General features: G+C 40.9%; 1 protein-coding gene across 1 annotated transcript in view; it reads left to right on the forward strand.

Annotated features, from left to right (window-relative positions):
* The window catches only part of SI (sucrase-isomaltase), a 439,774-nt gene that overhangs the window by 78,460 nt on the left and 333,719 nt on the right, over positions 1-27,595 (forward strand). The window contains exons 11-16 of the mRNA XM_075340661.1: positions 1,209-1,340; positions 4,743-4,859; positions 8,469-8,582; positions 11,200-11,284; positions 14,174-14,291; positions 18,875-19,046. Of these exons, the coding sequence (XP_075196776.1) occupies positions 1,209-1,340; positions 4,743-4,859; positions 8,469-8,582; positions 11,200-11,284; positions 14,174-14,291; positions 18,875-19,046 (738 nt within the window). The remainder of the gene's footprint in view (positions 1-1,208; positions 1,341-4,742; positions 4,860-8,468; positions 8,583-11,199; positions 11,285-14,173; positions 14,292-18,874; positions 19,047-27,595) is intronic.

Genomic DNA, 27,595 nt, shown 5'->3' on the forward strand with positions numbered 1-27,595 from the left:
AAATTTATAATAAAAAACTTAAATTCCATTAAGAGACCAAGTAATCATAAAAGTGGGAGGAGCCCACAATTGGTCAACAGCAGCTCATATTAAACATGTTAAACAAAAAGCGACCATGAGATGATCAAAATTGTTGAAAATAGACAAATTTTTATTTGTATGAATATTTTTACTTTTCTCAAAGTACAATGTGCATACAATAAATGTCAAAAGGTATTATAACATACAAGACATACAGAGAGGATATGAAATGGAGGATGAATATTGGTGTAAAAAAGCAATTAGGCAAAAACACATAATTTAGAGCTCCTAAACCCTAATTATTATTATTATTATTATTATTTATTATTATAGCGCCATTTATTCCATGGCGCTTTACAAGTGAAAGAGGGTATACGTACAACAATCATTAACAGTACAAGACAGACTGGTATAGGAGGAGAGAGGACCCTGCCCGCGAGGGCTCAGTCTACAGGGAATGGGTGATGGTACAATAGGTGAGGACAGAGCTGGTTGCGCAGTGGTCTACTGGGCTGAGGGCTATTGTAGGTTGTAGGCTTGTTGGAAGAGGTGGGTCTTGAGGTTCCTCTTGAAGCTTTCCACGGTAGGGGAGAGTCTGATGTGCTGAGGTAGAGCGTTCCAGAGTATGGGGGATGCACGGGAGAAATCTTGTACACGATTGTGGGAAGAGGAAATAAGAGAGGAGCAGAGAAGGAGATCTTGTGAGGATCTAAGGTTGCGTGCAGGTAGGTACTGGGAGACTAGGTCACAGATGTAACAATGTAATGATAACAATACAGTAGAGCAGTGCCCAGCCGCATACAATTATATCATGGCCTAGTGTCAAAAAGGAGAATTCCTTTAAAAATAGATAAATAATGAGACCAAAGAATACATCAAAAACAGTATGGACAATGAGTGAAAAGCTGGGAGGGCTATTGATCACATCAAAGAGTGGGTTAAAGTGCACCAATCACCAGGATTTTCCTATATCAACTAAAGCTAGTGCTATACTGACACAATCATGCTGATTCTAGACATGCAATATGGGGGAGTATTGTATGTGGGCTGAAGGGGATTGTGTTCCTGGAGCTGCTTTCTAATCACTGTCCAGCCCTAAGAGTATAACATCTTGGAAAGTTTTTATATATTGACTTACATGGAAATTTGAATATATTATTTTTGTCTGTATTTTCTTCTTTTTTTAGGATGTTCAATTTACTGACATTGACTACATGGAAAATAGAAAGGATTTCACATATGACCTTGAAAAGTTTGCAGATCTTCCAAACTTTGCTAACAATATGCATGCCAATGGTCAAAAATATATTATCATACTGGTAAGTCTAAATGGATTGAATAACTGTTAGAAGCCAACATGGCCAATATGTAGAATGTGTGCTACATGAATGATGAATGACTGAACTCACAATTGGATCCATGAACTATGGATAACACCAAAACTCACCAAAGGCCTACATCAATGAGATAGTATCCAGTAGTGATTTGGGAGTCCCCATGCGTTTTCCATCTATTTCAATGATTTTCCTGCCCCTCAGCCATTCGTGTGGAGTCTTCTGGAAAAATGTTTCTGTTCCCCATTCTATTTCAGTCATTAATCAAATCGAGCCTGTCTGAGCGTCCCTCCCACCCCCCACCGCTTGAGTCGATTAACAAGAATATTAGTACTCGCTCATCTCTAGTAAAGACACAACCAGAGGATGATGATGAAGGCTGGGAAAATTATGGACCAAATGGGTAGCAGAGGGAACCACAAAAGGGTACTGCTTGGCTTAGTTGAGTGTTATGACTGTGACAATCTGGCTGGACAACATTTGCCCCATGTTGTTCCACTAAATAAGAAGTGTGGGGATGCAATTCATGAGTCCCACTTCAATTTCTCCCTGGTAAGTTCCGCAGTTGAACTGCACATGTTAAAAAGGTGTGTCCGAGCACTGATCCCCAACCAGGAGAATGGTCATTTGGCAGCTGAGTAAATGGTGCTTTGGAGAACAATGTCTGGGCTGACGAAAGTGATGGAAGACTCAGTGCCCCAAAGTCTCTGGGCCTGGATGTCACTGGCTTTAACTAGCTGGATATGCCAATGGAGGTTGGCTGGTGTAGGGTGGTCAACCCACGATTGTGTGGACAGGTTATATAATTTCCTCTGTTGCTTGTGTATCCCAAGAGTAGCATTCCTCAGACCTGATATTGGGCTGTTTGCTCTATGGTGTCTGCCTTCTGGTTGGTTACTCTCGTAATTTTGGAGCCATCCTATCAACTAGTTGTTTGAGAATGATCACATTCTGGAAGGCAGGAGTGTAGTGAGCAGCCTGAAAGTTGAGCCAGTAGATGCAGTGCATTTGGAGTTGCCTCTGCCAAATTCTAGTTCAAAGGCCCCCTGGCAAGACAAAGTATGGAATATGGTGCAATATCTCTCTGGGGGATGGTAAAAATGGCCAACAGGGTGTCTTTAGAGTTCCATAATCCAGGCAGTCCTGAGGCCTAAGTAACCGGACAGGATCCTGGGCCTGGACTAGTCTAGTCTACTACTAGTCTACAGGTATTTGGCCCAATCAGCTGTGGGAACCTGGGGTATAAGCATTAGTGTCTCTAAGCTTTGCAGGTGTTCATCAACTTTGGTGCTGGACTCAATACGTACTGGCACATCCATGTAGTGAAGATGTCTTCAAAGGACCAGTTCCTGGATCAAATCTGAGTGGGTGTTGGTGGCCCGATATTTGAGCTGTTGAAGCTGGCGCCGGTCTTGTAGTTGCTGTCTTTCCTTGGGGCTTTAATATCCTCTCTGGTCCTGTTCCCAGGGCCAAGCTGGTGTTGTTGGACATAGTGAAGTCCGAATCCAGCTTTGTATGCCTCCTGCTGGGTTTGCCAATAGGCCTCCCTGTTTGTGGAGCCCTTGTACTGTGTCTACTAACACCAGTCCCCTGTAGCTCATGCAGATCAGCTAAGCTGAGTAGTATCCCACCACTACTACCACATATGGAGACTGGTCTGCTGGTCAGGCTGTGTTTATAAAGGCTTCATGAACCAGGGCTTATCCCACTGAACACTGGTACGTTTTTTTGCATGGGCAGAACAGTACATAGACAACACAAGCTGAAGGTACCACATTCCGGTAATACTTTACTGGGTTACAAATAATAAAATGCATTTAATATATTCCCAGCAAGAGCACAAGATGGTACAAGCAACAGAGTCTCACCCTTCCACTAGCCCACCAGGTTTTAGAGTTTTCATTACTTCAGGGAATCCAGGGCCAACTGTACCAACCGGCAGAACCCCACTTTTGATGGGTATCCACTTAAAGGAGATAGCAGCAAGCATAGGAAGCTAAAGGAGCATATTAGATATGTATCTAGATGACTGCATTGCTTCAACCTGGGTTTTTCAAGCATAATTCATGGAGTCAATATCAGGCAATTCTGTAATCTTCAAGCTGGATCCATGGACTTCAGCTCGAAGTCCTGTAGAATGATACACACTGACAGGAGCAGTCACATTTTATATCTCTCAGTTCCCATTTCAGGATATTGGATTGATGCTAGATGGATATTCCCGTCATTGTTCTCTACTTCACCCCGATTGCATAATTGTACTCTGAATGATGCAGTCTTAGGGGGCTGAGGCAATATGCAATCACCTGGTATTCCATAAATTAGCCGACAGAAGGTCTCCGAACTCTCTGACATAAAACAATTGCTAATGTTTTCTGACCCACCAAACAAAGGAACAATACATCTGGCATAATTTAGAATAGCTCATCCACACAAAAGTAACCAGATTGATGCTGAACTGTAACAGGTAGCTTACTAAACTCATTTGCCAGTGTCCAGTCTTCCACCACCCTCTCCTATTACCTTTTCTCTTAGTATTTCATTGTGAGTACTCAATTTGTAGTAAGCCTTTTAAAGATTCAGTAGATAATTGCAAAAACAAAGCACTTATGCAATTGCTGATTATTAAAACTTGCATCTGATTATGAAATTTTAACACTTTTTTAAACAAAAGAAAAGTGTTAACATCTTAAGTACAACTGAAAATGTTATTAATCAGTAAATTACAATATTTGTTGTATTGCACTATACGATAACTGAATAACCTTTTACGGATTGTAAAGTTGGGAAGGGTATATTTATATTTGTAGGTTATTCCATGTCATGCTAGCTCTGATTTTACCAGAATACATGCACTGTTTCCAGTATTGTCCTATCAGGACCACCTATGGTAGGGCATATCAAATTTATATATGGAGATCCTTATAAGAAACAATACTCTATTAGTCAGAGGAGAGAGCCTTAATAAAATGGTAGATCTAAACTGTTCATGTATTCTGGCAAAATGAGATTGTTTTTTTAGGAGTTGGGGAGGGGGCTATTAATGCATTGTGACCCTTATAATAAACCAATTTGGTAGTAAAGCAACTTTTCTAAATCAGCCTGTCTTCTTTAGATAATGAATCTATGGGAAACTAAATTTAACCATGAAATTCATAAAGCCTGTTCATTCTGTTAGCATGAAAAAATACACAACTGTAGGGTGTTTAATTTCATGCAATGTCTTGCATCATTAAATTATTTCAGAAAAATTAAGTCATTCAGTTTCTAAACATTAGAAAAATGTTGTTACTTAACAATTGTTAAAGGAGAAGGTACAGTAACTCTTTGCCTGTACAGGATTTTTAAATAATTTGTCTTAAAAAATATTTTATTCTGCTGTTGCAGGATCCTGCTATCTCCAATGAGAAACTGTTGAATGGGCCATATGGAGCATATGAAAGAGGTCAAGCACTTGGTGTGTGGGTTAATGAATCTGATGGCCAAACTCCTCTAATTGGAGAGGTAAATTATTCTTCAAAATATTTTGCTGCTAACAATTTGTTGTTTTATTAAAGGGCACCACTCACCAGGATTTTCCTATATAACCTAAAGCCAGTGCTATACTGGCACTATCACACTGATTCTATACATGGCTTTAGTTGTCAGATAGGATGTATAGCTTTTGAAATACAAGCAAGTAAAGTTACAGAAATTTATAGTTTTTTGATTGGCAGCAGCTGCCAAATATCTAATATGTGGGTAAGGTTTTGCTATCTAGTAGTAAAGAATTAGGTCTGGCTCAACCAGATCAGGTGGTGCTATATAGTCAAAAAAGGCTCAATATAGTATAAAGACTATAGCACACATAGAAAAATTAAAGAGAGTTCCTGGTGGTTTTTCAATGCTTTTTATTAGTGCCAAACAGAAAAAAATTCTGAAAAATTCCAAAGAGTATCCTGACGTTTCGACCTGTGATAGGTCTTCCTCTAAGGATTTATCTAATAGAACAACTTTAGGTTGTAATTTGACACAAACAAAATATGTCAGATTTATGAGTCAAACGCCTTAGATGTTCGTTTAGTATAAGTTTAGTGATCAGGTTGGCAAGTCAGTGACTATGAATGTAGTTAATAGACAAGTTTATACAAGGAATGTGCACCTGTCAGGTGAATATTTTATCTCACCCCTGGGTTGGGTACTTATCAGGAAATTATTCTTATTTTATCAAAGATATGCCATTGTTGCAATTTATCTTTGGAATTTTTCTGAATTTTTTTCTGTTTGGCACTAATAAAAAGCATTGAAAAACCACCAGGAACTCTCTCTAATTTTTCTATGTGTGCTATAGTCTTTATACTATATTGAGGTTTTGCTATCTATTCCTGCCCCTGTCTGCTGTAGATGTTAGATTGTATTGGCTGCATTTCTAACATTCCCCTATCATGTGACAGAAATGACTCATATCTGGAAGGAACCCATACAGTCTAGCATCTACAGAGGCCAAGCAGCAGAAAGGGGTGGGAATGGATAGCAAAACCCCACCCACATATTAGCTAGTTAGCAGCTGCTGCCAATCATAAGCTGTACATTTCTGTAACTTTACTGCCTGTATTTCACAAACTATACATCCAATGTGACAATTAAAGGTATGTATAGAATCAGCATGATACCACCAGTATAGCACTGGCTTTAGTTTATATAGGAAAATCCTGGTGATTGGTGCACTTTAATGCCTACTTTTCATTCAACATACAAAAAGGGTGTAATTCTAAATCAGAAATGAAGTCATGCTAAATGATACCATATGAATGATTTTGGCACCTAATATTTTTTTATTCCAGAAATAAGATACTCCTTATGGTATTCAGATCAAAGTTGTGGAGACCTAGAGTACAATAGATATACTGCCCCATTACGTGTAAGATTGTCCTTCAAAGTTAATATCTAATCTCAATTGTTCTGGGAAACAATAACATGATGGTCTCCCACTCCCACATTACTGTCCTATTTTTACAGAACTTTGCATTCTACAAATGTGTCTACTTTTCCCAATTTGAGACTTGAGCCAAGTTATTCAATGGGATAGGTATCCATCACTGTTATCCATTCATATATGGGTTTTGTTTATTTTTACAATTGGAGCCTATGGCTGATGGATGACATTTATCAAGGCATCTATAGTTTTGTCTTGAACATGTCCATTCCTATATTTTGGGATATGATAGATTTAGAGAGAAGTTAAGGAAAGATGCCTCTATATATCTAATATGTTGTGGCACACATCCAATATTTTATGGCACACTACTGAGCCCTCCAAAACTATACAAAGTTTGCATGTGATCAAGGGGTCTTATGTATGAATATTTTTGTGCGCTCTACACAAGTCATCCCTGTCTTTGTCGGTATCATAAAGGACCTGAACAACCTCTCAAAATTCTGTGCAGGTCAACTGTGGCTTTTAACTTTTTACTCCCGTACACCTTTACATTGGCTACTAGTAGCCATTTTTAGTTCGGTTACTGTTTAGCAGCTAATTATTTCACCAATTACATCATTTAATGAAGACAATGCTACTTTTATTAAATACATAATAAAATGTAATTACATTACATTCACTTAGCTCCTGAAGGTAGAAACATTTAATATTTTAATCCAAGGAAACAGATTTGTCCTGAGTATTTAGTGTTCTAGTGTGGAAGAACTAAAATTGGAATTCATCATCTTAGAAAAGTCATTTTTGTGATAATACTGTTAGCAGGTATAAAATATAGCGTGTACCACAAAAGTGAGTACATAACTCACAGTTTTAAAATTGTTTTATCACATATTTTCATGAGACAACACTGAACATATATTATTAAAACTTAACTTTTATAAGTTATTATTAATTATTATAAAGTGCACTAAACAAACATTTAAAAACACTTAGGGCAGCATTAAGCAATCATATATATTTAGTTTCCTTCCATAAGGATGTCTAGACACTGTCCAAATGTAATCACCTAGTATTAATGGGGCGTAACAAATCAAAGCTATCATAGCCTACTACAAAAACAAACATTGGTCTTCCCAACATGTTTCACCACACTGGCATCATCAAATGTTTTTTTCTTCAGCGTTGAAGGGGTGCTTTAAATCTAAGTCCTCTACCCTGGTCTAATATTCACCCTCCAGCGTTTTTATCTTTTTTTCGGCACCACTCTAATATAATACCTATAATGCCATCTAAGCCCTATAATGCCACTCTAAGCCCTATAATGCCATCTTGTTTCTGTAACTTTTGACTGGCTATAAGTCAGAGGGTACATCATCACAAGCGCTCAGTGCATATCTATGAGAGCCATAACGAGGCCGGAATAAGACTCTCATAGACTTACATCGAGTTGTGACCCTAGCTTGTTCCAGGTAAGAAACTGATTGACACTGACAGGAGCGTAAACAGGTGAAGGCACCAGAGAATGAGTATAAGACAGGGGAATTAGTATTAAAATAATGAAGTGGTGCTCTAAAAACCTTGCATAATTTGACTTCTAAAACTTAGGTGTTACACTGTCTATGGATGGTTGCAAATATCATCATCTACAGGTGAGCTTGTTTTGATAGGTAAAGTTGTAACCATAACTAAAGGTATGGTCAGACCTTACAGCAGTGGTGCAGCCAAAAATGTATTAATTTGCGCTAGGCTATGATTCACACAATTGTTAAGTAAAGTAGTGTGATAATTGGCTATTGTGGTTCGCAGAATTTTGGCCACATTCGGCCAGCCTCCCCAAACAAGCTCACTGACAGATACAAATCTCAGTTAAGTCATTATGAACCCAACAATATGTCAGGAAACAAAATGCCTGTGCAAGTCAAATGGGGCAAAAAATGTAATGATACTTAATTGCAAAAATTAATTTAAGTACAAAATATATTAACGTGGAAACAAAAAATGTTCCCAAAGGTGTCCATATTGCTTATCAATTTCAAATCAAATTGCAGAATACGTAATCTTATGAAAGTTATTTCCAATATTATAGCACATGTAAATATATAGCATTTTCTGACTACCATGGTGCCATATTTTTCTTGATGTACATTCTAATATTAAAGCAATAAACGTATTGTGTAACTGGTTTTGCATTTTAGGTCTGGCCTGGAGTAACTGTGTTTCCTGATTATACTAATGATGAATGCACTAAATGGTGGATCAGTGAGTGTGAGGCATTTCACAAGCAGGTCAATTATGATGGAATATGGGTTGTAAGTAAAATATTCTAATATTAAAACTATATTGCTATTATAAATTTATTATTGCATGTTAGAGGCAATCAGATCATTTTGTGTAATCACAATCAATGGTCTTGTTCATGGTCTTGCATGACCTATTCACAGTTATTTTGGCCCTCTCCTTGTGAGCAAACTGCTCCAGCTGTCTCAGTGTAGGTGCCTTCTCCAGACTGCATACTTCAGATGTGTAATAGATTTTAGATCAGGAGATTTGCTGGGGAAAAACATAAGGCCAATAGAGTTATCACACAAAAGAAAATAAAGTCAGGTTTGCTCACCTGGAGGGGTTGTGAGAGACACAATGTCTATATTGATTCGACAATCAGCTGCTGCAAATCCACAAATGGTTAATGAATGATGAAAGGGAAAAAGTGGGTTTCTCTGCAATGTTGGTAGTTCTTGTGATGGCCCACAAGATGAAGATGTAAAGTGCTTTGCTACTGTCAATAAGAAAACCTTTTTATATCTTCATCTTGTTGGCCATCACATGAACTACCAACAGCGCAGAGAAACCCACTTTTTTTCTAGATCTAGATCAGGGCTCTTAGAAGGCCACTTCAGAATAATCCAATGCTTTGCGACCAAATATTTTTTGCTTTGTGTTTTCGATCATTATTTGTGCTAAAAGACCCCCTGACCTACAACTTAGACCAAGCTTTCTGACATTGGGCAGCACATTTCACTCTAGAATCCCTTTATATCCTTGAGATTTTACTGTACCCTGTTCCTGCAATGATTTAAGACACCCATATGCAGCAAACTAGCCTAAAAACATAACCGTGCCTCCTCAATGTATATATAATGTTATTTTCTTAGTATGCTTACATTTTGAATCTGTAAACACAAAATTGTTGTGAGTTGCCAAAAGTTGCAGTTTTGTCTCATCTCCTCAAAGAACATTCTCCCAGATTCTTTTTAATTGGACTTGCTGTTTTCAGGATTGTACAGCAACATTTTGGGTTGTGAAGGGAAAAAAAGAAAAAGACAAGTTAGAATTCAACATTTTTAATATATATTGTTCCACAAGAACAAAATTATATGCCACTGGCTTATTCTCCCCCATTGAAACAGAGCTGCATCATTGACTTATTCAAGAATATATGCAATTTTTAAGAGAAATTCAAAATAACGCATTTGGATAGCAATTATTTTACGTATAAAAAAACTTAAAGGGCTTAACCCGGTGGGACGTTGATACACTCGCATCTCACCCATTGTCTACACCCTTGGCTAAACTGCCTGGGACTGCCAAATTGGGCAAAAATTATAACCTTTTTCCACAATTTCTTGTTTCCCAAAAAATATGCAGCATTAGGCCCCCTTCACACATCAGTGAAAAACACACACAGTTTTCACTGATGTGATAAAGGTGCGTATGTCCCTCCATGTGCCGTGATTTTGGCACACGTCTGATCGCCCTGTGCTATCTGTGATAATATACGGAGATCCGGTACTTATAATCACCTGGCCCCGACACTGCTGTCTGTGGTGCTGAAGTCCCCTGCATTGCTGTTTCGGCCGCTGCTGTCTCCCCTCTGCAGCTACTTACTGGTCGGCTGTGCGGTGCATAAGTATGAGCATAATTAGCCGGGCTTTGAGCAGAGACAGTGTCACTGGAGACGAGTGAGTTTAAAAAGGTTTTTAATTTAAGTTTAAGTGATTTTTCTGGTAAATGTGTGATAGGGTGAGGGTGTATTGATGACTGTTATTCACTGTGAATTCAAGATGCTTATTTGCCGTTCATTGTATGCATTGTTATTGATATGTAATAGAGTAAGAGTGTATTAATGACTTTTATTCACTGTGAATGCAAAATGCTTATTAATGCTTTCCATTGTATGCATTGTTGCTGACCGGCCACAATGGGCCGCTGTTTTGCATCTGCCTTTGACTGTTTGATCACTATAGCAACAGCTAACTGTTTTAGGCTGTGGACTGAGAGACCGGAGCAGGTGCTGGATGTGAGCTGAAGGGAAAATGAAAGGTGTGCATAACAGAAAGAAGCCGCCGCAGAAATACTTAGGTGGATTGTGAGAAGACTCGTGTTAGAGTTTGGTGAGGAGGACCGTGACGCGTGTGAGCAGCATCCTGTGCCTGAGACCGACATTCTTCCGTTGCTGGCTATACTGATCACCGTGAACAAAGTGTTGCTGCACGCACTCCTGGGCCCAGCCTACCGTACCCGGGTACTGTGGTGTCCAACTGTTATAAATGGAGACTTGAAGATCCCCGCAAGTGGCCTTTAGCATCTTGCATTCACAGTGAATAACAGTCATCAATACACGGTCACCCTATCACAAATGTTTCACGGATCACACCACTGTGTGGTCTGTGGGACATCAGTGATGCCAGAAAAAAATGACTTGTCTCCATGCGGAACACATACATACCAAAATCACTGACGTATGAAGAGGGCTTTACAAACTGTTTTACACCAGTTTTCTGGAGTAAAAACATTCATGTATGGGCCCCATAATTCTTTGTATGTGTGAGTCTATTAGTATTTCATGATGACTGTAGTTCGGATAGCATAAATCCCTTTAATGGGCCAAGATATGTTTGAGAGTAATTCTGGCATTATGTAAAACAGGATATGAATGAGGTCTCCAACTTTGTGAAAGGATCAAGAAATGGATGTGTTTATAACAAGTTGAACTATCCTCCATACACACCTGGTAAGACATTATCAATTAACAATACAGCATGCCCTGGTATAGCAATATAGCTGTGATTATAAGTTAAAGCCATGCTTCCTTTACATGTAAATTCTATGTGTAATGTACCTGAAGTGAATATTATGTGCAAGACATTGCTACTATTTTCAATACATGAAAGCAATATACCCTTCTATAATTTTGTTTTTGAGATGTGAAGAGAAGTTCTTTTAGCATAAATAAAAGGAAACACTACACGCACTCTAGAATGATATTTCTCTAGTATCTCTTTATTAATGCAAAAAGAACTGATAAAGGTTTGCTAGCATTCTCCCAGCAAACAGTGAATGGAAAACGAACAGCACTGGGATGCTATTAGAGTGCCATCAAAGTGCCATTCATTTTTTCACTGATTTATTCCATTTGAAAGAATAAAAAATGATCATGACTTAATTCATTTTTTAGTCTAAGAAAAAAATGTACATGTGACCATGTCCCTAAGACAATTATGTGAGAATTCTATCTCTAAAATGAGGCCTTAAAGGGGTCCTTGCATGTCCAAGATCCTTTCCCAATATGTAGTAGAAATAATAATAATAATAATAATAATAATAATAATAATAATAATAATAATAATAGCAAAAACCTCCAATTAGAAATGTAGTATAGTTCTCCTGATATAGCAATGTCTCTGCTTCATATGCAGGGCATTTTAGCTTAGCTATCCATGGTTATGACCATGAGCAACTAACTTATTAACTGTCATTTTATGAGTGGTTGTAACCATGGATAACTAAGCTACAATGCCCTTCACATAAGGTATGTGACATGGCTATATCAGAAGAACTATAGTACATTTCTAATTGGAGCTATTTGCTAATATTAATTTTATGACACCTACTACATATTGGGATACAATCTTGTAGATGGGAATACCCTTTGGTTCAATAATGTAGAATGTTACGTTGTCCCATTTATACTGTATGTGCGAAGGGGTTACTTTGAATATTAACAAATCTAGATTCATAACCCCAATTTATGTTTAGAATATAGTAGAGTAGAGGGAAATTTTACCAGTCTATACATTTAAATGGCCATATTTACAAAAAAAAGTCTACTTTTTTAAGACAGTGTAAACTTAGACAAGACATTCTCTAAATGCTTCAAATGTATTACAATAGTTGATGCTGGATAATAAGTTTTATGCTATTCACACTGACTACATACCACCCATTTCATAGCTTAGTTGGTTCGATAAATTTTCAGCATATATTTGGTCCAACAGGGGACATCTCAAGCCAATTATTCTTACCTAGAAAGTAATGGCCCTACAAACCTATTAAAATCTGGCAAATTTTACTTAACAAATCTATGCCAATGTGTTCTTGGTAAGCCAAATATTTGCATTAAAAATATGATTTGGCCATACATTTGGTCAGTACATCTCATATACCTTTGCTTCAATTGTATTAAAATGTAAAATCAGCTATGTAAGGTATTACGACCCCATATAAAAATAAGACCTATGTGTCCCCCTTTGCTTTTCCACAGATTTTATCAAGCACTAAAGTTTCCCAATATAAAAATTATATCAACTGCTTCCACCCCCCCAGTGGTCAATAGTTGACATCTCAGCCATTAGGTGCCCACATGTAGACACTCATAATTCTAACACTAGGTATTGTTAGATACACTAGTGGAGGAAAAGTATGATGTTAGAACACTAAATGTCGCTAGATACACTAGTGGAGGAGTAGTCAAACAATCCAAAAGTCAAGAGCCGGAAATTTGTGTCAGTACAAGGGAGAGAATGGTGCAGAGGTAAAGATACAAGTCGGGGGTCTGAAAGTAAGGAAGACATGTCAGGTACAAAGGGAGAGAGCGGAGCCGAGGTCAGGATACAAGCCGGGGGACTGGGAGTCAAGTCAGGATCAGGGAAACAGGCGGAGAGTACAAGGAATGAGGTAGCGGGACAAGATCAAGACAGTCACTTATGAGAGCCAGCAACAACTGCTGCAACACAGGAATTATCACTGGTGGCAGTATCTCCAAAATAAAGCAGAGCAATAATCTAGAACAAGGCTCAAATGAACAGGCCCCTCCCACAGAGCCCAAGACCAGAAACAACCAGTCCACCGGAAAATAATACAAAACCAAGCATGCGCTCTGAAGGAGAGCACTGCACCACCAATCAGCATCATGATATCAACAGAGTATTGCAAAATCTTTTTTTTTTCTAAGCCATACTTATGACGTCACTGGTCTCAAGATTTGCTAAGCCAAATAAAAAAAAATAAGGAAGGACAGACCTGTATTTCACAAGTTATGCTTTTATTTTATTTCATGAGAGTCAAGACATTGACATCTACTTGAATATGCCCTAGGCCTAAGTTCTTAATTACTAAAAATTTGGCCAAAAATTAGTACACTTAAGCAGAGTGATCCTAGACAAGAAATCAAGCTCCATGTTGACAGGATTTATTATATAATATATAGGTATAATATTATAACAATTTTTCTTCTGTTTTCCAATTGTCTGATGTTAGATCAGAAAAAAATGTGTATAAAAAGGGCTGCACAATCTGATCTTCGTAAACCATTGCTGCTTGATAATTATTTTGATGCCTAATAAACAAAATATAAGCTAGACACTAATTAACATGTCACGAAAGTACTTCCAAAATATTTTAATAGTGGTTGTAAAGGTTAATGGCAGAGTTTGTCTTCAGCTTGACTTATTGATCACTTTGAACTATGATGTTCATTAAACAGCCTTAGTACAAGCTGCATGGTCATGTATCAAGGAGCTAGCACATTTATAATTCACTGTTCTAAGAAAAGTATCTTTCTGGGAATTAGATGAACAAAATGTGGCTAAAGGTATAAGAAAATATTTGTCTTTTTGTTAAGCAATTTTCGATCGTGTAATGTATTCGAAGACACTCTGTATGGACGCAAAGCAAGCTTGGGGCTCCCATTATGATGTACACAGTCTGTATGGATATTCAATGACTCTTTCTACAGAAAAGTAAGTTTTATTATTACTTTTATTATTATTATTTTCTTTATGAAAAACTTAAAGCAATTAAATATTACATGACAAAGAAAGGAGCAAAATGTAGCCTTATAAGACAAGATGCTCCAGCATAAGAATTTTATAGCGAATGTAAGTATTTAACAAAAGTGTGAAGTGTGGTGACATCCAGGTTGTGCTTACCAGGTAATGGGGCTAAGCAGGAGTTGACAAATAAGGCTGACTTCTTCCAAAAACAGCACAACACTTTGCCCATGGGTTGTGTCCAGTATCAGAGTCCGGCACAACTGCAATACTACTAATACCAATATGCAATACTATAATCTTTTCTTATCCTGGACAATCACATAAAAATAATCATTTTGATGGGTGTAATGGTTGAAATATGTAGGCGAAAAAGGATAAAAAATCTGTAGCATTTCTTAGCATCACATACCACAGTGCTGCATAATATGCTGATGGAGAAAACTGTAACTTGACACCTAAGTTGACTTTAAAGAAGCACTCCCACAAATGTTTTATTTTCCAAACCTGTATCAATATACAGTACAGACCAAAAGTTTGGACACAACTTCTCATCTCTAGAACAACTGTTAAGAGGACACTTTGTGCAGCAGGCCTTCATGGTAAAATAGCTGCTAGGAAACCACTGCTAAGGACAGGCAATAAGCAGAAGAGACTTGTTTGGGCTAAAGAACACAAAGAATTGACATTAGACCAGTGGAAGTCTGTGCTTTGGTCTGATGAGTCCAAAATTGAGATCTTTAAATCCAACCACTGTGTCTTTGTAGAAAAGGTGAACGGATGGACTCTACATGGCTGGTTCCCACCGTGAAGCATGGAGGAGGAGGTGTGATAGTGTGGGGGTGCTTTGCTGGTGACACTGTTGGGGATTTATTCAAAATTGAAGGCATACAGAACCAGCATGCCTACCACAGCATATTGCAGAGGAATGCTATTCCATCCTGTTTGCGTTTAGTTGGACCATCATTTATTTTTCAACAAGACAATGACCCCAAATGCACCTCCAGGCTGTGTAAGGGCTATTTGACTAATAGGGATAGTGATGGGATGCTACGCCAGATGACCCGGTCTCCACAGTCACCAGACCTGAACCCAATCGAGATGGTTTGGGGTGAGTTGGACCGCAGAGTGAAGGCAAAAGGGCCAACAAGTGCTAAGCATCTCTGGGAACTCCTTCAAGAGTGTTGCAAAACCATTTCCGGTGACTACCTCTTAAAGCTCATCAAGAGAATGCCAAGAGTGTGCAAAGTAGTAATGAAAACAAATGGTGGCTACTTTGAAGAACCTAGAATATGACATATTTTCGGTTGTTTCACACTTTCTTAAGTATTTCATTCCACATGTTTTCATTCATAGTTTGGATGCCTTCAATGTGAATCTACAATTTTGAGAGTCCTGAAAATAAAGAAAACTATTTGAATGAGAAGGTGTGTCCAAACTTTTGGTCTGTACTGTATGTAATAAAGTGTAAGTGCATCAATATACTTACCAATTGCTGTCTTCCCTGGTATCTAGTGCCACTCCTGTTCTCTTCTCACTCGTGACTGAAATTCCAACTCACCAGATCCCATAGTGGTTTCTTAGTGAGCCACAAAACACATTAAGGTCTCTTTCACACGTCCATGAAAAACTACACATGTTTTGCACAGACATGTAAAAGGTGTATATGGCCCTCCGTGTGCCGTGATTTTGACACATGAGTGTTCTCTGTGTGCTATCTGTGATACTACATGGAGAACAGGAACTTTATGCTCACCTGTCTCTGGTACTGCTGTCCGTGGTGCTGATGTCTTCTGATCTGCGGTCTCCGGCCTTGCTGTCTTTCTGCTGCTGCTGCTTCCCCACTGCTGCTGCTTCCAGTCCTTGCTGCAGTGATTATTCATTAGCAGCAGAATCAGCAGCAATGGAGAAGGTGAGTATATAAATTCATTTTATTTCACAGAAACGTGGTTTTCTCCGGTACGTGTCTCACTGATATCACATCTGTCTGGTTTGTATTACACCCGTGCTGCCGGGGAAAAACACGGACATACATATGCTCCACATGGACACATGGTCCATGTGAAAACACGCATGTGTGCGCAGACCCATTGATTTTAATGGGTCTAAATGTGTCATTGCCTCCGGTACATGTGAAAATGGACATCACATGTCCCGGAGACACGGATGTGTGAAGAGGGCCTTACAATGTGAGGCTCTTGTAACACTTCATAGACTTGCAATGCAAAAGCAACTTTTGCTCATACATTAACCTCAGTGTGATCTAGCGAGTCTGAATTTCAGTTACGCGAGTGAGAGGAAGTTCAGACTGATGCTGGATACCATGAAAGATGGCAGCTAATAAGCATAGATATGTTTAGGGAATAAAAAAATGGTGAGAGTGCTTCTTTAAGTGGCTTTGCCTTGTTAAGTTGAGATCTATTTAGCAGTCTTCAATTGATAAGGTATAATTGAATGCAACAAGCATATTTAATTCAATAATGTAATTCAAAACTACAATTCATTCCAGAAAAAATAAATCCACAGATGGCTACATTTTGCTGGAACATCCTGTGGAGAGTCTCCACTTTAATTTCCCTTAGATCCACTCCTTGTTTGCATTCTGTAAATAAAATTCAAGAAGTCACTAAGAAGGAAATCTGTCATTTCAGATGACTTTTCAAACTATACTGTATTGTGTGTATACAGTACATGAGGAATAACATCATCTCTGGCCATTGTATGATTTGAATCCTGCAATTTTCACTTGTTTTCTCTTCTGGAGTCTCTATATAAATCTTAAGCTCTCTGTGAGATAAAGGGCAGAGACTAGCTGCTATGATTTCTCCCATAAGCCATTCATATCAACATCAGAACGATTGCTCTTATTTTCCTATTTTTCATAGACAGAAACAACAGTAGCATAGAAGATGTTCTACAGCAGGACTAAACAATGCACCCATAAATGGAAATTTGGGAAAATCTAAATAATTTGCAGAAAACTTGTTTGGCCCATGTGTGCCACCCTGTCTGTATATTACTCTGTTCCTCACTCATCCCCCCCAGCCCTTTCTATGTCATCAAATTGGAGATGTAATTTGACTCTTGACTATGCTCGTAGGCTATCTAGCTTTGACCAAGATGGGTTTAAGTTGGGTTCTTTTCAGGTCAATGGCGAGTTCAGGATTCAGATGGAAATGTGGTTCATAAGTGGAAAAGGAAGTCATTTTCTCTGGTTATAAAGTTTCTTATATTCACTTTAACTATGCAAAGTTAGTGTCAAGATACAAGACGAAGGGGAGAGAGTGATAAAAATCCACTACTTAAAGAACCAGGCTTATGCTGAGAGAGGCATGATTAAGCGTCTACTCAGTCTTCATGTGAGCCTCGGATGGTGAGGTTGGACGTTTTTGATGATAGGTACCACTCCAGGGAAACTCCTGGTTGTCATACTCCACCAAGGGGGCTAGTCAGCACAAGGCAAGATGGGATGAAGGGATATATTGCCACTAGGGATGGATAAGGAGGAACAACCTCTGATACTTGCTTTAAGCAACCGTGAGTTCATCATTAGATGAGTTCTTTCACCTTGTGCTGCAATCACTTTACTATCTCTGTCTTTCCCTGAGCACTACCCTGTATAGTGCACAGGGCAGTGGGCATACTAGTCCTGCTCAAGGTTAAAGACACAAAGAAGATAAGACAGACAGTGGTAAAAGAAACACTAATCATACAAAGCACACAAAACTGCATGAAGGAGTCGAGAAAGTGGATAAGTGAGGCAAACTGAAAAGGGATGAAAGGTTGGGAAAACACCACACGAACGTCCAAGCAGAAATCTACGGCTACAGCTTCAAAAGCTGCTTCCTTGTTCACAGCTCCAAAGTCCACACTAAGAGCTAGGTATAGCTAAGCTATCCCTGGCAACTCCCTAAACTCAGAGGATAGCATGTATGGTAGAGGTGAGTGGGAAACTCAGAACAGCCGAGATAAGGCTGTTCTTCCTGAGTAAGAAGTTCGAATTACCTATTTAACCTTTGAAGCATCATGCCAGGGAGAATCTGCACAACTAACTGAAAATCAAAGCAGATTCAGCCCATGCAAGTGTGTGTGTAAACTTGAGCTGCAATTTCTTGACACCTGAAATAGAGGGGACCACTGTCAGTCATGTGTACCACCATGACAGTTAGTTTAAACAACAGTGAACATTTCAAAGTGACTTACCTAGGATCTAAAAGATTTATAATTTTTTACATGTTTAAACTATTTGTAAAGATGGTTACTTTTAAAAAGAATCACTTTCATAAGAAAAAAAAAGTTTAGCTATAATGAATTCTTTTACTTTTACTAGAGGTGTATATGTACTATAAATGAAAATACAACACTCTGATTTTCTGACACGATATAGTGTCCAGAACCTCATGGTATATTATTTTTAGAAATAATATGAGTAGAAATGTCACTGTATTTGTCAATATGTAACATTCTCTAAAGCAGAAGAATCATTACAGCATACATGTGATCAAGACAATAGTTTCAGTGAGCTACATTTTATAATGGCTTTTCATTTTCAGAGCCATCGAAGCTGTTTTTTCTGGAAAAAGAAGCATCATTTTCTCTCGATCTACTTTTGCTGGATCAGGCAAATACTCAGGACATTGGCTTGGAGATAATGCTGCCAACTGGAATGATATTAAATGGGCTATACCAGGAATGCTTGAGTTCAGTCTTTTTGGAATACCTTATGTAAGCACATTACAAAAATAAGCCTGCAAAACAAATGGTCATCTATGGGAATTAGCACTAAATTGTGTTTATTTGTGTAGAACATCATGATCCATTTCGTTGCCAATTGGATGCTTTAGTGATAGTCAACACCAAGAGCAGCAGAAATATAGGCAACAATTCCAGCTAGATATTTCAGTGACATAAATGCTTTTTAAGCAGATGTCTATATATACATGGATAATGCAATAGTCTATAGTGAAAATTAACTATAACATATATGGAGAATTTTATAACTAAATTTTCTTAAGTCATCAACTGTATTTCAATCTTATATATTAGTACATGCTAACTATTTCAAGAAGAACATACAATTTTTATAAATGTAAAAAATGTATCTATCTCTCTATTTACTATCTATCTATCTATCTATCTATCTATCTATCCCTCTATCTATCTATATATTGTACAAGTGCATCTCAATAACTTAGAATATCATCAAAAAGTTAATTTATTTCAGTAATTCAGTACAAAATGTGAAACACATATATTATATAGAGTCATTACAGAGCGATCTATTTAAAAGTGTTTTTTCTGTTAATGTTGATGATTATGGCTTACAGCCAATGAAAACCCACAAGCTGTTATCTCAGAAAACTAGAATATTATATAAGACTAACTTAAAAAAATGATTTTAAACTCAGAAATGTTGGCCTACTGAAAAGTCTGTACAGTAAATGCACTCAATACTTGGTTTGGGCTCCTTTTGAATGAATTACTGCATCAATGCGGTGTGGCATGGAGGCGATCAGCTTGTGGCACTGCTGACGTGTTATGGAAGCCCAGGTTGCTTTGATAACAGCTTTCAGCTTGTTTACATTGTTGGGTCTGGTGCCTCTCATCTTCCTCTTGACAATACCCCATAGATTCTCTATGGGGTTTAGGTCAGGTGAGTTTGCTGGCCAATAAAGCACAGTGATACTGTAGTAATTAAACCAGGCATTGGTACTTTTGGCAGTGTGGACTGGTTACAAGTCCTGCTGGAAAATGAAAATTCCATTTACAAAAAGCTTGTTGGCAGAGGGAAGCATGAAGTGCTCTAAATGGCAGATGGCTGCGCTGACTTTGGTCTTGATAAAACACAGTGGACCTACACCAGCAGATGACATGGCTCCCCAAACCATCACTGATTGCGGAAACTTCACACTAGACCTCAAGCAGCTTGGATTGTGGCCTCTCCACTCTTCCTCCAGACTCTGGGACTCTGATTTCCAAATGAAATGCAAAATTTACTTTCATCTGAAAACAACACCTTGGACCTATGAGCAACAGTCCACTTCTTTTGCTCCTTGGCACAGGTAAGATACTTCTGGCGTTGTCTATTGGTCATGAGTGGCTTGAAACAAGGAATGCGACATTTGTAGCCCATGCTTTGGATACCTCTGTGTGTGGTGGCCCTTGAAGCACTTACTCCAGCAGCAGTCCACACCTTGTGAATCTCCCCCAAATTTTTGAATGGTCTTTTCTTAACAATCCTCTCAAGGCTGTGTGTTACGGGGGGCTGTCTGATAACCTAAAGGAGTATCAGACAGTCAGGGTCCACCGTGCAAAGACTCTGCTGCAGACTATGGCAGAGTGCAATACCTCTGTTAACTCACAGAAGGATATAATAAGTAAGTAAAGCAATTCCTCCCTTACTTGGAGGGTGTGTGGAATGATCTCTGTTAATAATCACAGAGACAAAGGCAATGTGTGCGAAATGGCACCTACCTAGGTCCGCTCTTCTAGTGGTGCAAAAGAGACGAACAGCAGCGTAAGCCGCACAAAGCTCCTACCTGCGTTCGCTCCACTAGTGTGCGAGGACACGAACCACTAGATATGGCACCTGCCTAGGTCCGCTCTTCTAGTGGTGCAAAAGAGACGAACAGCAGCGTAAGCCGCACAAAGCTCCTACCTCTGTTCGCTCCCCTAGTGTGCGAGGATACGAACAACTGCCAGACGCAGTATAAGGAACGTTACCCTAGCGGCAACGTCCACCTTCGAGTCGAACCACAAGGCCCAGCCAGACCATGTGCCTCAGGCACCTGCCTATGTCCGCTCCCCTAAGAGGTAAGGATACGGACAGCAGCCGAAGCTGTAAGGTATAAGAACGCTACCCTGCCGGTAGCGCTCACCTAGCATAGACAGAGGAATGCCTAGAGGAACGCGCACAGAGCGTCTACTCTTATGCATGAACCAAGAGGACTGAGCGCCATGCGGCGTGTGTCAGGGTCTTATATAGACTCTGTGCCTCATCCAAGATGGAGGACACCAGAGCCAATCCGCTGCCAGAACGACAGGAGTGACGTCATGCTGGCCTATCACCGAGCAAGGCATCACAAGCACATGACCAGCGACCAATCGGCATAGAAGGTGTCAGAGACATGTGACCTCGTGTCAGCGATGATGTCACCCGCACATGTGCAATGGCTCCAAGATAGGACTTAGTCTCCGGCGCTCGCACATGTGCAGTAGCAAGAAATCTGGACTTAGTCTCCAGCGCTCGCACATGTGCAGTAGCAAGAAATCTGGACTTAGTCTCCAGCGCTCGCACATGTGCAGTAGTAAGAAATCTGGACTTAGTCTCCAGTGCTCGCAGCAACCGTAACAGTACCTCCCCCTCAAGGACCCCCCTCCCGGCGACGCAGGTAATCGGCAACTAAGTCGGGAGCATGGACAGCCCCCTCGGGCTCCCAAGAGCGATGTTCCGGGCCGTAACCCTCCCAATCTATCAAGAAGAACCTGCGCCCTCTAACCATCTTAGAACCAACTATGGCTCGTACCTCATAGCTAGAGCGAGAGGAATCAGAGGCAGGAGAGTGCACTTCACGAGCGTGAGGTAAAATAGCCGGCTTTAGCAGTGAGACATGGAATTTGTCATGAATCTTAAGATGGACGGGTAACTTCAATTGGTAGACTACAGGATTTACCTGTCTAAGAACCTCATAAGGACCCAGGAAGCGAGGAGCAAATTTGACAGAGCTCACTCTAAGTCTCACGTGTTTTGCAGAGAGCCACACAAAGTCCCCTGGAGAAAAGACAGGAGCCGGGCGACGAAACCGATCGGACACCGTCTTCATACGGTCCTTAGCTGCTTGGATCGACTCTTGAGTCCGATCCCAAACCTCTCTGGCATTAGTTGCCCAGTCGGCCACAAGAGGAGGAGGTGCAGCAGCGGGAAACGGTACCGGTACCCTAGGGTGTTGCCCATTATTGAGTACGAACGGTGTCTGCCCAGTGGCTTCAGCCAGCGAATTGTTAAGGGCAAATTCTGCCCAGGGTAGGAGGGAGGACCAGTTATCGTGGTTCTCAGCAACAAAGTGTCGAAGGTATATAATCATAGATTGATTGGTACGCTCAACCAAACCATTGGTCTCCGGATGGTATGCCGAAGAGAGATTCAACTCAATTTGCAGAAGGCTACAAAGATCTCGCCAGAAACGGGAAGTAAATTGCGGGCCTCTATCACAAATGATACGATCTGGCATCCCGTGAAGCCTAAAGACATGCTTGAGGAATAGTTTGGCTAGTACCCTGGAAGATGGGATTCTCGATAACGGTACGAGATGAACCATCCGGGAGAAATGGTCCGTAATGACCCACACAAATCTATGTCCCTGTGAACATGGAAGATCACCCACAAAGTCCATGCCTACCACCTCCCATGGTCTATCTGGCACTGGTAAAGGATGCAAGAGTCCAGCCGGTCTCTGCCGTAATGGACGGTTGCGAGCACACGAGTAGCAGGAACCGACATATCTCTTGACGTGGCTGGCTAAGTGTGGCCACCAATACCACCTCTCCAGTAACTCTCGTGTCCGCCTAATACCAAAATGCCCACCCACCTTTGAGGTGTGGGCCCATGACAGTATATCATTCTGTCGATCAGGCGGAACAAAGGTCTTGCCCGGTGGGATTTGGTCTAACGTCACAGGGGAGAGCGTATGAAAAACCCTGGAGGGAAGGATAAGACGAGGTTCGTCAATCTCCTCCTGGGTAGAAAGCATAGAGCGAGACAGGGCGTCTGCCTTGTTATTCTTACTCCCAGACAGATAGTTGATGGAGAAGTGAAAGCGGGAGAAAAACAAGGACCAGCGGGCTTGGCGAGGATTCAGACGCTGAGCGGTTTGTAAGTACGTCAGATTCTTATGGTCTGTATAGACCTGGAAAGGATGTTTCACTCCTTCCAGCAAGTGACGCCACTCCTCCAAGGCTAATCTCAAGGCGAGCAGTTCCCTATCCCCAATGGTATAGTTTCTCTCTGCTGGTGAAAAGGTTTTCGCAAAGAAGAAACACGGCCTTTTTCTACCTGCACCGTTCTTTTGATACAAGACCGCACCAGCACCCACTGAAGAGGCATCAACCTCTAAGAGGAAGGGCTTACTCTCATCGGGTCTTTGAAGAACGGGAGCAGTTGAAAAGTGTCTTTTTACTGCCTCAAAAGCCTGAGATGTCTCAGTAGACCAGGCTTTGGGATTAGCACCTTTCTTAGTCAAGGCCACCAAAGGGGCCACCAAAGTAGAAAAATGGGGTATGAACTGCCTGTAATAATTTATGAATCCTAAGAAGCGTTGCACCGCCTTCAAGGAATGAGGTTCGGACCATTGCAGGACAGCAGAGAGCTTCGCAGGATCCATAGCCAGGCCCTCTTGTGAGATAATGTAACCCAAAAAAGGCAATGAGGACTGCTCGAATACACATTTCTCGAGTTTAGCAAACAATGAGTGCTCCCTTAAACGGGAAAGGACACGAACGACATCCTGACGATGAGTCTCCAGATCAGGAGAAAAAATCAGGATGTCGTCCAGATACACCACTACTGAGGATAACAGTAAATCCCTGAACACATCGTTTACGAAGTCCTGAAATACTGCGGGTGCATTACATAACCCAAAAGGCATGACGAGGTATTCATAGTGACCGTCTCGGGTGTTAAAAGCGGTCTTCCATTCGTCACCCTTTCGAATTCGTACCAAGTTATACGCACCCCGCAGATCCAACTTTGTAAAAACTTGAGCTCCTCTCAATCTGTCAAAGAGCTCCGAAATTAAAGGTAATGGGTATTTGTTCTTTATTGTGATTGCGTTGAGACCCCTGTAATCTATGCAGGGACGCAAATCACCCTCTCTCTTCCGAACAAAGAAAAACCCAGCTCCCGCGGGAGAGACAGACTTACGAATGAACCCCTTCTCTAAACTCTCTCTTATATAGGTCGACATGGCCTCCGACTCAGGTATCGACAGGGGGTAAACCCTGCCTTTAGGTGGAACCGAACCTGGGATAAGGTCTATGGCACAGTCATACGGCCTATGGGGTGGAAGAACCTCAGCACCCTGTTTGGAGAACACGTCAGCGAAATCCAGATAGGGTGTAGGTATGGGAGAGAGATCAGTAGATGCAACCGCAATGACCTTAGGTGGTAAGGGAAGACATCGGGACTGACATTTCGAACCCCAACTAATAATGCTGTCAGACTCCCAGTCAATGTGAGGAGCATGAGTCCGAAGCCATGGGAGACCCAGAAGGATGTCGTCTATACCCTCAGGCAAAACAAGAAAAGAAATCTCCTCTATGTGACCCTGAGACAGGGAAAGGCGCAAGGGAACTGTCCTCAATGTAATGGAGTCAGACAACATAGTTCCATTAACAACACGGACAGGAATAGGCACCTCTAACATGATAGAGGGAATATTGTGTCCCTTTACAAATCCTGAGGACACAAAAGTCCCGTCAGCTCCGGAATCCACAAAAGCCATAATAGGCCATGTATTCTCAGATAACGAGAGCTGACCTGGGATACAACACTTAGAGGGTGCAGAAGACGTCTCTAGTAACCCCCCTCTAATGGTTACTAGGCCAGGGAGTTTCCCTGACGACTAGGACACTTGTTGGCATAGTGCCCAGCCTGACGACATACGTAACATATAGGAGGACCAGACTTGCGTAGTCTGGAAGACGTATGACCTAACTCCATAGGAGTGGGAAATGTTTCAGATGCTGAGGAAGATGGTAGTGGACCCTCAACAACTGGAATAGCCCGATGCTTAGGGCGTGAGGAAGAGACCTCGAGTCTATGTTCCTTATGGCGTACATCGATCCTCGTTGCTACTGTGATCAAGTCCTCCAGAGAAGCAGGGACCTCACGAGTAGCAAGAGCATCCTTGACATAGCCTGCCAACCCTCTCCAGAAGATAGGAATCAACACCTTCTCTGGCCAATCTAGTTCTGCCACCAGAGTTCTAAAAGCAATGGCATAAGAACTAGTGGATAACGAACCCTGAGATAGATCTAACAGTCTCAGAGCCGCATCATGGGTAACCTGCGGACCCATGAATACCGCCTTAAGAGCATCAAGAAAGTCTTGATGTCTCAGAGTAACCACATCAGAGCGCTCCCATAGGGGAGTCGCCCATTCTAAGGCTTTGTCCTGAAGTAAGGAGATGATAAAGCCTACTCTGGACCTCTCCGTAGAGAAGCGAGAAGAGTTGACCTCTAGGTGTATCTGACACTGACTAATGAAACCACGACATGATCTGGCATCGCCAGAATATCTGTTTGGCAGAGCAAGTCGAGGATCATGTGCAGATGTCACCATGGTCTGAGGTTTATCCTCTATACTCTTGAGCCGTGACTCAAGTACTTGTATGTAACGGTGTAACTGCTGATATTCTGCCATAACTGCCAGACCCTTGGCTCAGTCCTAATGTTACGGGGGGCTGTCTGATAACCTAAAGGAGTATCAGACAGTCAGGGTCCACCGTGCAAAGACTCTGCTGCAGACTATGGCAGAGTGCAATACCTCTGTTAACTCACAGAAGGATATAATAAGTAAGTAAAGCAATTCCTCCCTTACTTGGAGGGTGTGTGGAATGATCTCTGTTAATAATCACAGAGACAAAGGCAATGTGTTCGAAATGGCACCTACCTAGGTCCGCTCTTCTAGTGGTGCAAAAGAGACGAACAGCAGCGTAAGCCGCACAAAGCTCCTACCTGCGTTCGCTCCACTAGTGTGCGAGGACACGAACCACTAGATATGGCACCTGCCTAGGTCCGCTCTTCTAGTGGTGCAAAAGAGACGAACAGCAGCGTAAGCCGCACAAAGCTCCTACCTCTGTTCGCTCCCCTAGTGTGCGAGGATACGAACAACTGCCAGACGCAGTATAAGGAACGTTACCCTAGCGGCAACGTCCACCTACGAGTCGAACCACAAGGCCCAGCCAGACCATGTGCCTCAGGCACCTGCCTATGTCCGCTCCCCTAAGAGGTAAGGATACGGACAGCAGCCGAAGCTGTAAGGTATAAGAACGCTACCCTGCCGGTAGCGCTCACCTAGCATAGACAGAGGAATGCCTAGAGGAACGCGCACAGAGCGTCTACTCTTATGCATGAACCAAGAGGACTGAGCGCCATGCGGCGTGTGTCAGGGTCTTATATAGACTCTGTGCCTCATCCAAGATGGAGGACACCAGAGCCAATCCGCTGCCAGAACGACAGGAGTGACGTCATGCTGGCCTATCACCGAGCAAGGCATCACAAGCACATGACCAGCGACCAATCGGCATAGAAGGTGTCAGAGACATGTGACCTCGTGTCAGCGATGATGTCACCCGCACATGTGCAATGGCTCCAAGATAGGACTTAGTCTCCGGCGCTCGCACATGTGCAGTAGCAAGAAATCTGGACTTAGTCTCCAGCGCTCGCACATGTGCAGTAGCAAGAAATCTGGACTTAGTCTCCAGCGCTCGCACATGTGCAGTAGTAAGAAATCTGGACTTAGTCTCCAGTGCTCGCAGCAACCGTAACACTGTGGTTATCCCAGTTGCTTGTGCTCTTTCTTCTACAACACTTTTTCTTTCCACTCAACTTTCAATTAATATTCTTGGATACAGCACTCTAACAGCCAGCTTCTTTAGCAATGACATTTTGGGGCTTACTCTCCTTGTGGAATGTCTCAATGACTGCCTTCTGGACATTTGTCAAGTCAGCAGTCTTCCACATGATTGTGTTGCCTACATAACCAGACTACGGGGCCATTTTAAATGCTTAGGAAGCCTTTGCAGGTGTTTTGTCTTTATTATTCTAATTTTTTGACATTTTTTCAAGCCATAATCATGAACATTAACAGAAATAAACACTTGAAATTGATCACTCTGTGTGTCATGACTATATAATGTGTTTCCCTTTTTGTATTGAATTACTGAAATAAATTAACTTTTTGTTGATATTCTAATTTATTAAGATACACTTGTATATAAGCAAAGAAGGAGCACCATAAAACTTTTTTTAATTTCAGTAGTGCCAAAAATGCATTATATGCTTGATATGTTTTAGCTTTTTTATTGTAAAATGCATAGCTAATAAGTTCCTCTTACATAGCATTATACTTTGAAGGAGCATTATAATATTGGACCAAATAAAAGAAAATTCAGTATCATCCATTTAGTGTCTTTATAAGCTTTTTATGAACAGAATGCATGCAATAATAGTAATTCGCATTCTATTCAGTCCTCAATCAGATGTTTTTTTTCCTC

Source organism: Anomaloglossus baeobatrachus, chromosome 3, assembly GCF_048569485.1.
Source record: "Anomaloglossus baeobatrachus isolate aAnoBae1 chromosome 3, aAnoBae1.hap1, whole genome shotgun sequence".
Lineage (NCBI taxonomy): Eukaryota > Metazoa > Chordata > Amphibia > Anura > Aromobatidae > Anomaloglossus > Anomaloglossus baeobatrachus.